This window comes from Ornithorhynchus anatinus, chromosome 7 (assembly GCF_004115215.2).
Source record: "Ornithorhynchus anatinus isolate Pmale09 chromosome 7, mOrnAna1.pri.v4, whole genome shotgun sequence".
NCBI lineage: Eukaryota > Metazoa > Chordata > Mammalia > Monotremata > Ornithorhynchidae > Ornithorhynchus > Ornithorhynchus anatinus.
The window spans coordinates 38,107,861-38,121,649 of NC_041734.1; the positions used below are offsets into that span (position 1 = coordinate 38,107,861).

At 43.8% G+C, this 13,789-nt stretch overlaps 1 protein-coding gene across 1 annotated transcript in view; it reads right to left on the reverse strand.

Annotated features, from left to right (window-relative positions):
- Nucleotides 1–13,789, reverse strand: part of NDUFA10 (NADH:ubiquinone oxidoreductase subunit A10) — a 63,412-nt gene that overhangs the window by 19,505 nt on the left and 30,118 nt on the right. Inside the window, exon 9 of the mRNA XM_029069027.2 lies at nt 3,890–3,998. Coding sequence (XP_028924860.1) covers nt 3,890–3,998 — 109 coding nt within the window. The remainder of the gene's footprint in view (nt 1–3,889; nt 3,999–13,789) is intronic.

Consider the following 13,789-nt stretch of genomic DNA (forward strand, 5'->3'; position numbering starts at 1 on the left):
TCCGCTCCCTTAGGTATGTACATCTATCTAAACCACTCTCACACCTTATGGAGTCAGGAAATGCAATGAATGCATAAGGGCTTTAAATAAACCGCACAAGTCTTTGCGTGTCTGCCGTTTCTGCCGGTGTCTACAATGGGTTACTTATGTTAAGATCAAGCCGCCTACCTGTCAGTGATCTCCCTGAATCCAGGCTTAGTTTGGGGTTAGAACTTAGTTTCACCTCCCCCCTCATTCACGTACACATTTTTTAGAAGCAGGTTACGCAACCCTCAGTCGAGATGCAGAGCCCTCGCCTGAGAAATTGCATTACATTGGTGAGAGAAACGGCAAAGCCTTTCAGAAATCACCAGTTCTCCTCTGTCCTGCCAAGGACCCACACACAGAGAATAATAAACCAGTCTAAGTAACTGAAAGAAAACATCTTTTAAGTGGGCCTAAATAACCATCTCTCTCTTCTTTAGTGAAAAAAACACTCCGCTCCTTCCCCAAGGCTCAAGAAACCTAGAAAAAGGTTAACTGCAAATCCTAAAAGCTTTGGGGGACTGACTACTTTAGGGGCTTGGGGAATGGCTTTCTACCCAAATAAACATACGGCTCAGTTTCAGATCTGTATCAAGATTTAGGGCCTAGGAAGATGCTCAGTTTTTCCCTTCCCTGAAAAGACCACTGAGTTTTTAAGTGGGACCCCCCCCCCCTATAAGAAACCCTTCGGACTTTCTGAAACTTTCTGAAAACGTTTATGTTCCATCCACCTCTCCACTAGTCATAATAATAATAATGTTGGTATTTGTTTAAGCGCTTACTACGTGCAGAGCACTGTTCTAAGCGCTGGGGTAGATAGAGGGGAATGAGGTTGTCCCACGTGAGGCTCACAGTCTTCACCCCCATTTTACAGATGAGGGAACTGAGGCCCAGAGAAGTGAAGTGACTTGCCCACAGTCACACAGCTGACAAGGGGCAGAGTCGGGATTCGAACCCATGTTCGAATAGTTGCAGAAAGGCTCAGGCAGTTCTAGAGCGAAAAATCAGATGAATGTGAAGGAAGTAAGGAAGGACACTAGTTGCAACAAAAACAACATCTTCATGTTGTGTTGATCTTCTACCCAACCTTCCAACCACATGTTATTAATAGTCAGGAACCTGAGGAGATACATACTTATTTATGTACGTATATTAATGTCTGTCTCCCCTTCTAATCTATGAGCTCATTATGGATTTGTTTTGGGTTTATTGTGTATTGTACTCTTCCAAGCGCATAGTACAATGCTGTGCACACAGCAAGCGCTCCATAAATATGATTGAAAGAATTGAATGAAGATATCCACCAGTCCAAAAGCCTTAACTGGTTTGGACCTGGCACCAGTTAACACCTCATACTATTCCTTAGAGAGCTTTTACAAAATGCCACAAACAGCAAATGCGACATATCGGCAAGGCTGAGCTGAGGAGAGCTACAGGTCTCCCACTGAATGAGTCAGGACACCCTGGGATATTGGCAGGGGCTTTCCCCAGTTTCAGAAGCTTTTTTTTTTTGTTCTAAGTGTTATGGTAGGAGCTTGTAGCAGATGGCAAGCTGATCCTTTCCAAATATGGAGTTATGGCATGTTTCACCACTACACTCCTAGTTAAATTAGTTCTCACATAAGATTTACAGGACTTTAAATTTCTGGGTAGGATACCTGAGAGAGAGGATGTGCATTACATTTTTTTTAAACCACATTGACCAAAGAGATACACTAAGCTCTAACTAGTGTCGATCTTTATGGGTACCACGGGTGTCTTAAAACAAAAGTTGTGGCCTTGCGGGACAAAGATCCTATTTTAAAACAACGGATCCTTTCTTAAATATCTTTAAAATGCTTTTTATATACAACCACACGCTAAGCACTTGGCAGGAAATGTCTTCCTCAAAGAGGGCAGAAGTAGCTTGGCAATGTCCCGCCAATAAATTCCCAAAATGTAGTCCTTCATTTACATCCCATCATTTCAGGGTTGGGATTTTTTTTTTTTATTAACATCACTGTCGCGGAAGGTGCATATGAATGGAAACATCTGAGAAAGGGGTCACGTTAGGATTTCTTAATAAATATCTTCTTTGGATGTCCATTCAGCTACCAGATGCTTGATTAAAAGCAGCAAAACCCCAAACAGATGAGGTCTTGCAAGAAGCATTGCTCTGTGATGTTGTGCAAATAGATGCCATGTGGGTAATCAAAGCATTCTAAGTGTGGGAACTGAGCCAGAGACTTGGCCAATAACTCCTGTCATTTAATGTTCCTACCCAGTAAGTGCCTCCTCCGTCAAGCTCAGGGTCCAGAAGCCACCATGCAGGCCTAGCAAAGTCATGAGCTGCTGATCAATGCACACGTATTGACCTTCATCCTCAATATACAAAGATCCCAGAGTGAAATCTGTACTTATGGTAAGATTCATAAATACCTCATTTCTTTAAAAAAAAAAAGAGACATGTCTCAGAATTACCACGAGGCAAGAAATAGGGTTATCTACAACCCAATTTTGCCTCATCTTGACTCACTGTTTAAGGATCTGATCAGTTTTTAATATGAACAGACTAGGTTACTTGATAGGGTGAAGTTAACCTTAAAACACTTATTTTATATCCTATCCGTTACCAAGACCTGCCGGTTTCACCTTTACAATATCGCCAAGATCCGACCTTTCCTATCCACCCAAACGGCTACCTTACTGCTACAGGCTCTCGTTATATCCCGGCTAAACTACCGTGTCAGCCTTCTCTTTGACCTCCCTTCCTCCTCTCTCGCCCCGCTCCGGTCTATTCTTCACTCCGCTGCCCGGCTCATCTTCCTGCAGAAACGATCTGGGCGTGTCACTCCCCTTCTTAAACAACTCCAGTGGTTGCCTATCGACCTTCGCTCCAAACAAAAACTCCTCACTCTAGGCTTCGAGGCTCTACATCACCTCGCCCCTTCCTACCTCTCCTCCCTTCTCTCTTTCCACCGCCCACCCCGCACGCTCCGCTCTTCCGCCACCCACCTCCTCGCCGTCCCTCGGTCTCGCCCATCCCGCCGTCGACCCCCGGGCCGCGTCCTCCCGCGGTCCCGGAACGCCCTCCCTCCTCACCTCCGCCAAACTGATTCTCTTCCCCTCTTCAAAACCCTACTTAAAACTCACCTCCTCCAAGAGGCCTTCCCAGACTGAGCTCCCCTTCTCCCTCTACTCCCTCTACTGCCCCCCCTTCACCTCTCCGCAGCTTAACCCTCTTTTCCCCCCATTTCCCTCTGCTCCTCCCCCTCTCCCTTCCCATCCCCTCGGCACCGTACTCGTCCGCTCGACTGTATATATTTTCATTACCCTATTTATTTTGTTAATGAAATGTACATCGCCTCGATTCTATTTAGTCGCCACTGTTTTTACGAGATGTTCTTCCCCTCGACTCTATTTATTGCCATCGTTCTCGTCTGTCCATCTCCCCCGATTAGACCGTAAGCCCGTCAAACGGCAGGGACCGTCTCTATCTGCTGCCGACTTGTTCATTCCAAGCGCTTAGTACAGTGCTCTGCACATAGTAAGCGCTCAATAAATACTATTGAATGAATGAATATCTGAATGAACTAAGTAGCAAATAGATACAATGGCTTGTACTTTACTAGGGCGCATTGAGTGTCTCGAATTAAGGGCACAATCCAGGAATTCTGATAACCGAGACAATGCCTTCACTTAGATAATGAGAAACCTAAGAAAGAGGAGGAAATTAGCTCATTGAAACATAACCTGTTTTATCTAAACAAAATATAAAATTCTGAAATCAATGTAAAGTTAAGGCACATGACACAGGTAGGAATTCGGTTAGCACACTAAACCAACTGTACGGTCTCTAACCTCTAATGGAATATACTGTACTTACATTTCTGAATTCATGATAGAGTCGATAAGCCTTATGAGCTCCGATGGTTAGTTCTGGGATGAATTCAGGAATAGTTGCATAATTAACGACGTCGTATTTATTCTGCACCCTAAGCAAAAATAAAAATGTATACATTAAATTCAATCACTGTTTTAAGCAATGAATTTTTAAAAATTAAAATAATGGAATTTAATAAGTGCTTAACTGTTTTCCACGTTAAAATAGAACACAAAATAATCACAGATTGGACCCAGTCCCTGTCCTTCACAGGGCTTATAGTCTTAAAGGAAGAATTGGTATTTTCCCCGTTTCAGAGATGAGGAAACTGAGGCAGAGGCCGGTTAAGTGACCTGCTCAAGGTCACACAGCAGTGGCAGAACCGGGACTAGAACCCGGGTCTCCTGACTTGTATACCCAGTACTTGCGCTCTTTATACACAGGCAGTGATGCAGAAGAAAGCCGTAGCTATGCATTTCCAGATTTTCAAAAATTAGCCCTGTTGTATATTGGCAGAGTACACAAGATCAAAGCTGAATTTAAAGTATTAATTACATGAACTTTTTTTTGAGGGGAATGATTTATCCCATCTAACCAGTTTAAAAGCAGGCCTGTCAAACTCATTCCTGTAGATGGGCTGCCTATTCAGCCATTCATGAGCCGCTATTTTTAAAAAAGCTACAAATGACTAATGCAATTTGAAGCTTTTTTTTTAAATTACTAATGCAATTTGTACAAAAAATGTCAACAACTTATTACATTATTTTTAAACAGAATATGAGAAAATACAATCGGTGAATGGATCGCTTTAACTTCTTGCAGACACAATACTAGTGGCTGGGGCTTCTCATAGAAATAAGGACAGGAGAAAGTCAGTCCTGGAGAGATAGACCATCCCCTCTCTCAGACCAAGGTGACCCACTCCCAATAGTTGATGGACCCACAGCATGAACAAGTTGGGGGATGGGAGGAAGACAGGGCAAAAGGGAGAGGGGGGAAAGAACAGTAAGGATGCCTGGGAAATTTTGACTTATCCCATAGCGGGAGCAGTGGTGAGAACCTAAGTTACTCCCCAGTAAATGCTCAGCTCTTTGGGTTACACCATTCCTTAACTCCTGGCATTTGCATCTAACACTAAAATACGACACCGAGAACTCATGCCCATCCCCAACTCTTCCTCCATGGAAAGGGAGGGAGATGAATATGCATAGGCTCCTGGGGCAATATTGAGAAATGCCCTGGGGACCAAGATTTGAGCAAAGAAGTTAGGATCACGGGAAGACTGGAGGGGGGCTGTGAAGACATGGGTGGCAAAAGAGGCCGAAGGGAGTCGATGGCCCTGAAGGCTGGTCCTGCTGGCTACAAGACTGGCCTGACGTCTAAGGTTCGCTGGCAACCCCGTACCTTCATATCTGGCCATCAGTTTCTCCACAGAGATATGTCTCCTTGCTTCCTCGCCCTCCATGACGGTAGAGTGGCCAACCGAGATCTTCCGCAAGGAACTTCGGGGAGGAAGGGAAATCTACAGCTACCCAAATCAGCACTTTTTAAATTTCACAAACCCTTGCACTCCTGAGAAGGTAAGGAATGAAAGAGAAAGGGGAAAAGAAAGATACCACCACTTCTGCTTCCCTCTCGCCTTGCTCTCCCTGTGGCTAGCTCCCATTTGGGAACTAGGCTCTCCTCTTTGCCCAGCCCGGGGACCGGGCCTGCCACTTCTACAGCCACTGGGCGGGAGCTACGGTCCTGTCTGCCCGGCAACTGCCAGGCCTACACTCTTCCTTCTTTTGTCAGCCCATAAACTTCATTCCTCTAACGACCTATTCATAGTATCTTGATGTCATTTATCTCACCACTGATGCCCTGCACACGTCCTCCCACCAACCTGAAACTCCCTTCCCTTCACAGACAACCTTCTTCAAATCCCTACTTAAAGCTCACCTCCTCCAAGAGGCCTTCCCAGACTGAGCTCCCCCCTTTTTTCCCTCTGCTCCCTCTACAACCCCCCCACCTCTCCGCAGCTAAACCCTCTTCTCCCCCCTTTCCCTCTCCTCCTCCCCCTCTCCCGTCCCACCCCCTCGGCACCGTACTCGTCCGCTCAACTGTATATATCTTCATCACCCTATTTATTTTGTTTAATGAGATGTACATCACCCTGATTCTATTTATTTGCCATTGTTTTTACGAGATGTTCTTCCCTTGGACTTTATTTATTGCCATTGTTCTCGTCTGCCCGTCTCCCCCGATTAGACTGTAAGCCCATCAAAGGGCAGGGACTGTCTCCATCTGTTGCCGATTTGTACATTCCAAGCACTTAGTACAGTGAGCTGCACAAAGTAAGCGCTCAATAAATACTACTGAATGAACAACCACTCTCTCCACCTCCAAAGTCTTCCTATCAATCAGTGGCATTTATCGAGCATTTCCCGTGTGCTCGGCATTGTACTAAGCACTTGGGAGAGTGCAATATAACAGTTCGTACGCTCATTCTCTGCCCACGATGAGCTTACAGCCTAGTCTAGCCTATTAAAATCACGAGCAGCTGCGTAGCATAGCGGAAAGAGGACAGGGCCTGGAAGTCAAAGGACGTGGGGTCTAATTCCAGCTAGGCCATATGCCTGCCGTGTGACCTGGGCAAGTCACTTCACTTCTCTGTGCCTCAGCTTCTTCAACTGTAAAGTGGGGATTCAAGACCTGCTCTTCTTTCTACTTAGACTGTGAGCCCCACATGGGCCAAGGATTGAGTCCAAACTGATTCTATCCCAGCACCTACTACAGTGTTAGATACAAAATGAGAGCACAAGCGCATATCTCCTCCAAGAGGCCTTTCCCAACTAAGCCCTCATTAGCCCCTCACCCTCTCCCTTCTGCAACGGCTATGCACTTGGATCTGTACCCTTTAAGCACTTGATATTTACCCCACCTCTGGCCCAAGAGCAATTAGCTATTTATGTGTAATTTCCTTTAATATCTGTCTATCCCTCTAGACTATAAACTTGTGGGCACATTATGTGTCTACCAACTCTTTTGTATTGTACTCTCCCAAACACTTAATACAGTGCTCCGCAAACATTAAACTTTTAATAAACACTCTTGTTTATGGATCAAGTCCCATCTTTAGAGCTATACAGCTTCGGGTACTGTTCATTTTACAGGATCTTTAGGAGAGTTCTCAGAATTCCCAAGCCCTTCCCTTATAGGGTCTGATGTGAGACTTGGACAGCTTCATTGCCGGTTCCTAAACTTCACTGGATAATGAATGTCCATAAGAAAACAAACAAGGAGAAAACACGTTAAATCAATAGCAGAGTGTCCACTTTCCGGAGCGGCGCACGTGCTTTCAGAGACCCAGTTCCAACCTAAGTATCATATCTCCAAAACCCATTATCACAGCAGAGGGTCAGATATAGCTTCCTGGGAAGCTGGATTATAGAGGGCTAACTGGAGAATAGGTAACACAGCAACGTGAGCTTGAAGCAGAATTCATGCTTGCAAGATCATCGTGTCTGTTAGGGAGGACCTTCATTCTCAGCAAGGGTGTCTGTTTTAGCTTGTACAAAAACCCACTCATAGGGGTCCAATGCTGAGGAATTAGGACTATTTATGAATTCACTGTCCAGGCCTCGGACTAGATACTCCGGGGTTAATTGTTTCTTTAGCTAAGTGTTCTAGGCCAATTCCTCATCAATTCACTGTTCCTCCTCACCATTACTGAAACCTAGCTCACCTCAGAGGATAGTCTCCCCTGTCACTCTCTCCTGAAGGGGAAAGAGGAGGACAGAGGGAGGCTAATCTTCTTCCACTCCCAAGGCTCTTTGGGAAAGGGCAAGGAGTCGGCTTCATTCTTGCTCCCTAATGCCGCTTTTATACCATCCTAACTTCCCCGTCCCCCTTTCATTTTCTTTGAAGACCACATCATCTGCTTTTAACATCCACTCTAATTACTAGTCTCGATCATCTACTGCCCCTTCAATGCTTCCTGCAACTTTCTAAACTATTTTGACCTCTTTCTCATATAGCTTTTCTCTCTCTCTCTCTCTATCCCTACATTGAGGCCCAGGGACTTCAAAATTCATGTGGATGTTCCTGACAACCCTCCACTGTCTGCTTCCTCTCACTCCTCTGCTAACATCCTGTTCCACCCACCTCATTAATCGACTTGGATGCACACACGATCTCATCCTCTCTAGTCATGGTACAATCTCTACCTTCACCAACTCTGAATTCCCTCTATCTGACCACAACCTCCTCACCTGCCTTCTCCCACAAGCCCACTCCCCACAAATCTGTCCAGTTCCCCCAACAGAGACCTCTGATGTTTTGACCCTCTCCAATTTTTTAAAGTCATTATGCCCCGTTTGTTCTCCAAACTCGCAAACTACCTTTTGTTAATGAATAAATCGATGTCCTCAGCACCGCCCTCTCCAGTGAAAAACTCCCTTGCTCGCCTGTCACTGTCACTGTCACTGATATAATAAATAATCTACAACCCTGAATCACCTCCAAAGTCTGTTTCCTCATCTACTGTGCTTGTGCTTGAGCTGCAGAGAGCGCTTCTGGTGGAAAACCACACAACAAAATGACCTTGTGCATTTCAAATTCATCCTTACTGCTTTAATTCTGCCTTTTCCTCTAATTGAAAACAACATTTCTCGATCCTTTATTGATTCCCATACCAACTGCCCAGCTAGCTGTTTCAGAAGTTTAACTCCCCCCTCCATCTCTTTCCCCTAGTGACCTGGCCACATACTTTTTTGAGAAAACTGACACCATCAGGCAGGATTATCCCCAAAATCTCCCCTGCACCTCTCCAATCCTTCCCACCCCGTGCTGTCTTCGACTCTGCCACCTTTCACGGCAGTATCTCAAGAGAAGATCACTTTCCTCCTCTCAAAACCTACCCCCTCCACTTTTGCCTCAGACCCCATTCCTTCACACCTTATGAAAACACTTGGCCTCTCCCCTTTTCCGTCTTTGATTGCTACCTTCAACCAAATATTCTCCAATGGTTTCCTTCCCACTGCTTTCAAACATGCTCATGCACCCCCTTATCCTAAAAAACCCTCCCTTGACACCTTCCAGCCGTGTCTCTCCAAACTCCTACACTTGCTGCCTCCAGTTCCTCTCCTTCAATTATCTCCACGATCCCTCTCCAATCTGGATTCCACCCTCTTCAGACCAAGGAAACTGCCCTAAGGTCGCCACTGACTTTCCTCTGGTCAAATCCAACAGCCTCTATTCCACCCTATTATCCTCGACCTCTCGGCTGCCTTAAACACTGGGAACCACCCCCTTCGCCTGGAAAAATTAACCAAACTTGGCTTCACTGATAGTATCCTCTCCCGGTTCTTCTCCTATCACTCTGTCCGTTCCTCCTCTGTCTCTGTCACAGATTCCTCCTCTGGCTCCCACCCTCTAACTGTAGGAGTTCTTCAAGCTAAGTTCTGGATCCCCTTCACTACTCCATCTACACCCACTCCCCTGGAGGACTCATTCGCTCTTGGTTTCAACTACCATCTCTACATGGATGATTCCCAAATTTACCTCTCCAGCCCTGATCTCTCTCCTTCTCCGCAGTCTCTCATTTCTTCCAGCCTTCAGGGCATCTCTACCTGGATATCTTGCTGACACTTCCAATTAAACATGTCCAAAACAGAACTCCTCATCTTCCCACCCAAATCCTGTCCTCCCCCTATCTTTTCCATCACTGTAGATAACACCTCTCTCCATCTCAGATATTGGAATTATCCTCAACTCATCTCTTCCATTCAATCCACCACATCCTGTCACCACATCCTGTCAGCTCAACCTTCACATCACTAAAATCCACACTTTCCTCTCTATCCAAACTGCTACTACAATAATCCAAGCATTTATCCTATCCCACCTTGACTACTATATCAGCCTCCACACTGAACACCTTGCCTCCTGTCTCTCCCCACTCCAGGCCACACATCACTCTGCTGCCCAGATGATTTTTCTACAAAAAAGTCAGTCCACATCTCTTCATTTCTCAAAAACCTTTAATGGTTGCCCATCCCGCTCCACGTATCACGGATATTCCTTTCTTAGAGAAGCAGCGTGGGTCAGTGGAAAGAGCCCGGGCTTGGGAGTCAGAGGTCATGGGTTCGAATCCCGGCTCTGCCACTTGTCAGCTGTGTGACTGTGGGCAAGTCACTTAACTTCTCTGTGCCTCAGTTACCTCATCTGTAAAATGGGGATTAACTGTGAGCCTCACATGGACAACCTGATTACCCTGTATCTACCCCAGCGCTTAGAACAGTGCTCTGCACATAGGAAGCGCTTAACAAATACCAACATTATTATTATTCCATACACTTTAGAGCACTCAATCAGCTATCCCCACTCCCACCTTATTTCACTGACCATTTCCTACAATAACTAGTCCTCACAATTCACTCCTCTAACATCAACTTACTCACTGTACCTTGCTCTCATCTATCTGAATATCCCTCGCCCACATCCTCCCTCTGACGTGGAATTCCCTTCCTCTTCATATACGCCAGGCCACCACTCGCCCCACCATCGCAGCCTTATTAAAATCACAGCTCCTCCAAAAATACTTCCCCATTTAAGCCCTCTTTTCCCCATTCTCTCTCCCTTCTGCTGATGGAAGTGGATATGTATCTTTTAATGACTTGATATAAACCCCGCCCTCAGTCCTATAGCACTTATACAAATATCTATATTTTAATTATATATATATATATATATATATATATATATAAATGTCTGTCTCCCATCTGGAATTTGAGCACCTTGTGAGCAGAAAATGTGTCTTCCATCTCTGTTGTATTATACTCTCCCAAGTGTTAAGGACAGTGCTCTGCACAGATTAAGTGCTCAGCAAAATACCAATGATTGATTAATTCTAGTATTAAGAGCCTGGTGCTTGCTGATACACTTCTCTCATGTCTCTTCTTAGCCATTTGGCCAGAATTTTTTTTAAAATGGTACTTAAGTGCTTACTATGTGCCAGGCACTGTATTAAGCACTGAGGTAAATGCAAGCTTATCATGTCAGATGAGGTAACTGAGGCCCAGAGAAGCTAAGTAACTTGTCTCAGGTCACACAGCACACAAATGGCAGAACCTGGATTAGAACCCAGCTTTTTATACCTATCCCTCAGTATTTGCTGATACACTTCTCTCATGGATCTTCTTAGGCACTCTTCCAGGTTTGTTATACCTGTCACCCAGTACTGCCGTGAGTTCTGTCTGGCAAACTGGATCCAAGAGGGAGGTTTGTGAATACTAGCGGCAGCCCAGATCTCACAGAAATCTCCTTGTCCATCAAAATAAGGCCATCACCTTTGGATGTTCAAATGTCAGTTTTGAATTATGGATATCATAATATTAGTATTAAGTGTTAGCCCACGTTTGGTTGTACAGAATAATTTATCATCCAAATAATATCATTAAACATGGAAGAAGGAAAATATTTTTAAGAGCACTGAAAAAGATACAGTGCCACTTCTATGATTCATTCATTCAATTGTACAATCATATTTATTGAGAGCTTACTGTGTGCAGAGCACTGTACTAAGTGCTTGAGAGAGTACAATACAAGAGTAAACAGACTCATTGATTCGAAGTAGTGGAAGCATCTTCTTCCATTAATGGACTATAAATACAGAGAGTCTACTCCTTTTTTTAAATAACTGTTTGAATGAAAGTGCTTTAAAATGCTTCTGGTGACAGACAGATGTGTAAGATAACAGGCTGACTGAGTAAAAATCAGAGTCTTCTCTCAAGCCTGCATTCTAATAGTCAGTCATACATTAGGAAACTGAGTTCCATTTCTATTCTTTGATTTCTGTTGTCTGCTGCAAAAAAGAAGCAATTTTCCATGCCCTTGGGAGGGAGAAACTAGGAATGTGTGACAGGATTATCAGATTGGTAAGTATTAAAAGAAAAATCAATCAATTTCCCTTCAGTCAGTATTGTTTCCAACTGGAAAGACTTCTATTCACCCTGTAATTCTATATCACAATTCACCAAAGGCTATTCTGCCAAAATAATTTTACAAGTGACATTACCACAAAAAACCTTTGATGAGAAACGGGGTCTAAAGATCCATCATTAAGCACATTTGAAAATACTGAGGGAACGAAGAACAATTTCTCTGTGCTGAGCAGTCGGAGAAGTTGCTAGAATATTTTAAAATGATTTAAGTTAAAAAAGAAAACTTTTGCTCAGAACAACAGCTCCATCTGTAGGGAACAGAGGAAAATTCGCACCAACTCAACAACATTTTATATACATTCAAATCTAAGCAATTTTCAGCATTGTTACAAATACTGTTTGAACTACTTAATCATCAAATTAAACTCTCCACAAAGGTTGGAATGAAGATAATTCTACCCAAACACACAAACAGACTGTGGTCTCTAATAAGTACACAAGGAAACCGGAAAAGACCTGAAACCTCAGGACAAAGTCAATACAAAGTGCAGCCATATTTTTAAAGTGAATTCTCAGTTTGTTTTTTACTGCAGCATGTTAGCACTCCTAGGGCTGCGCTGAAAGGATAATTAGGAATGTGCAAAGCTTTAATTACATGAAGTTTTCATATGTTCTGTCCTCAAACAGAAAACTGGAATGTATATTTTGAAGCAACGCATTGTATAGTGTACAAGAGAATATGGTAGTTTGGTTTGCATTTTGGATGTACTTCTTCATGATATTTATTTAAAAAACAAAGAGAAAAACTGAATATGGAGGAAATTCATTATGAAACTAGAAGAAAACAGCCAAGCTCTGTGGCTCAATGAAAAATTGTACTTAGGGAGATATACAACTTTCTAAATCAATGAAGCTCGCTATACATTATATTATTGGCGGTACATTTTTGAAGTACTCAATAACAATAATAATAACAATGGTACTTGTTAAGCACTTACTATGTGCCAATCACTGTACTAAGTGCTGGGGGGGGGTGTAGATACAAGATAATCAGGTTGGACACAGTACCTGTCCCATGTGGGACTCAGGCTAAGTAGGAGGGAGTAGGATTTAATCCCCACTTTACAGATGATGAAACTGAGGCACAAAGATGTAAAGTGACTAACAGAATATCACCCAGCAGCCAAGTGGGAGAGTCAGAATTAGAACTCAGACCCTCTGATTCCCAGTCCTGGGTTCTTTCCACTAGGCCATGCTACTTCTCAATTAGGTGTCATTCTTTTAAACACACTGGCGATCAGGACAATTCTCTATTCTGTGGAAAAGTTATTTTGAACATATTTAGGTGGGCCTGAAGAGGATAAATAAACAGATCCCCAGTGAAATCCTGATATAACTATTATCAATCTATCATTCAATTATACTGCATGCTGAACACTGGCAGAGTACCACATAATAGAGTTGTTAGACATGATTCCTGCTCACAAGGAGTTTACCATCTGATGAGGAGACAGGTATTGAAATAAATTGCAGATGAAGGAAATGGCAGAGTGAAAGGATATTTACCTAAGTGCTGTGGGGCCTCCATTTTACAGATGAGGAAACTGAGGCACAGAGGAGATAAGTGACTTGCCCAAGGTCACCCCGTGGACAAATGGCAGAGCCGGGATTAAAAGCCAGGTCCCTCTGACTCCCAGGTCCGTGCTCTTTCCATTAGATGCTGTTCTTGTCTCTCCCTTCCTGTGTTGTTACAATTCCTAGATGGGGTTTATTCACTCTTTCTCAAAACTGACCAAAAAACCCCCTCTCTCCAAAAGCTCTCATCTTCACCTCCCCTAGAGATATACTTTGTGGCAGCTTCTTTCCTAATGGAATAAACTCCTCGTAAATCCCCAAATCGGGACATGTGTTTTTCAGATGCTTCCTTTGTCAAATTAAATACTCTAACTTCCAGGCTTCACCATTCCTCTTTTTGCCG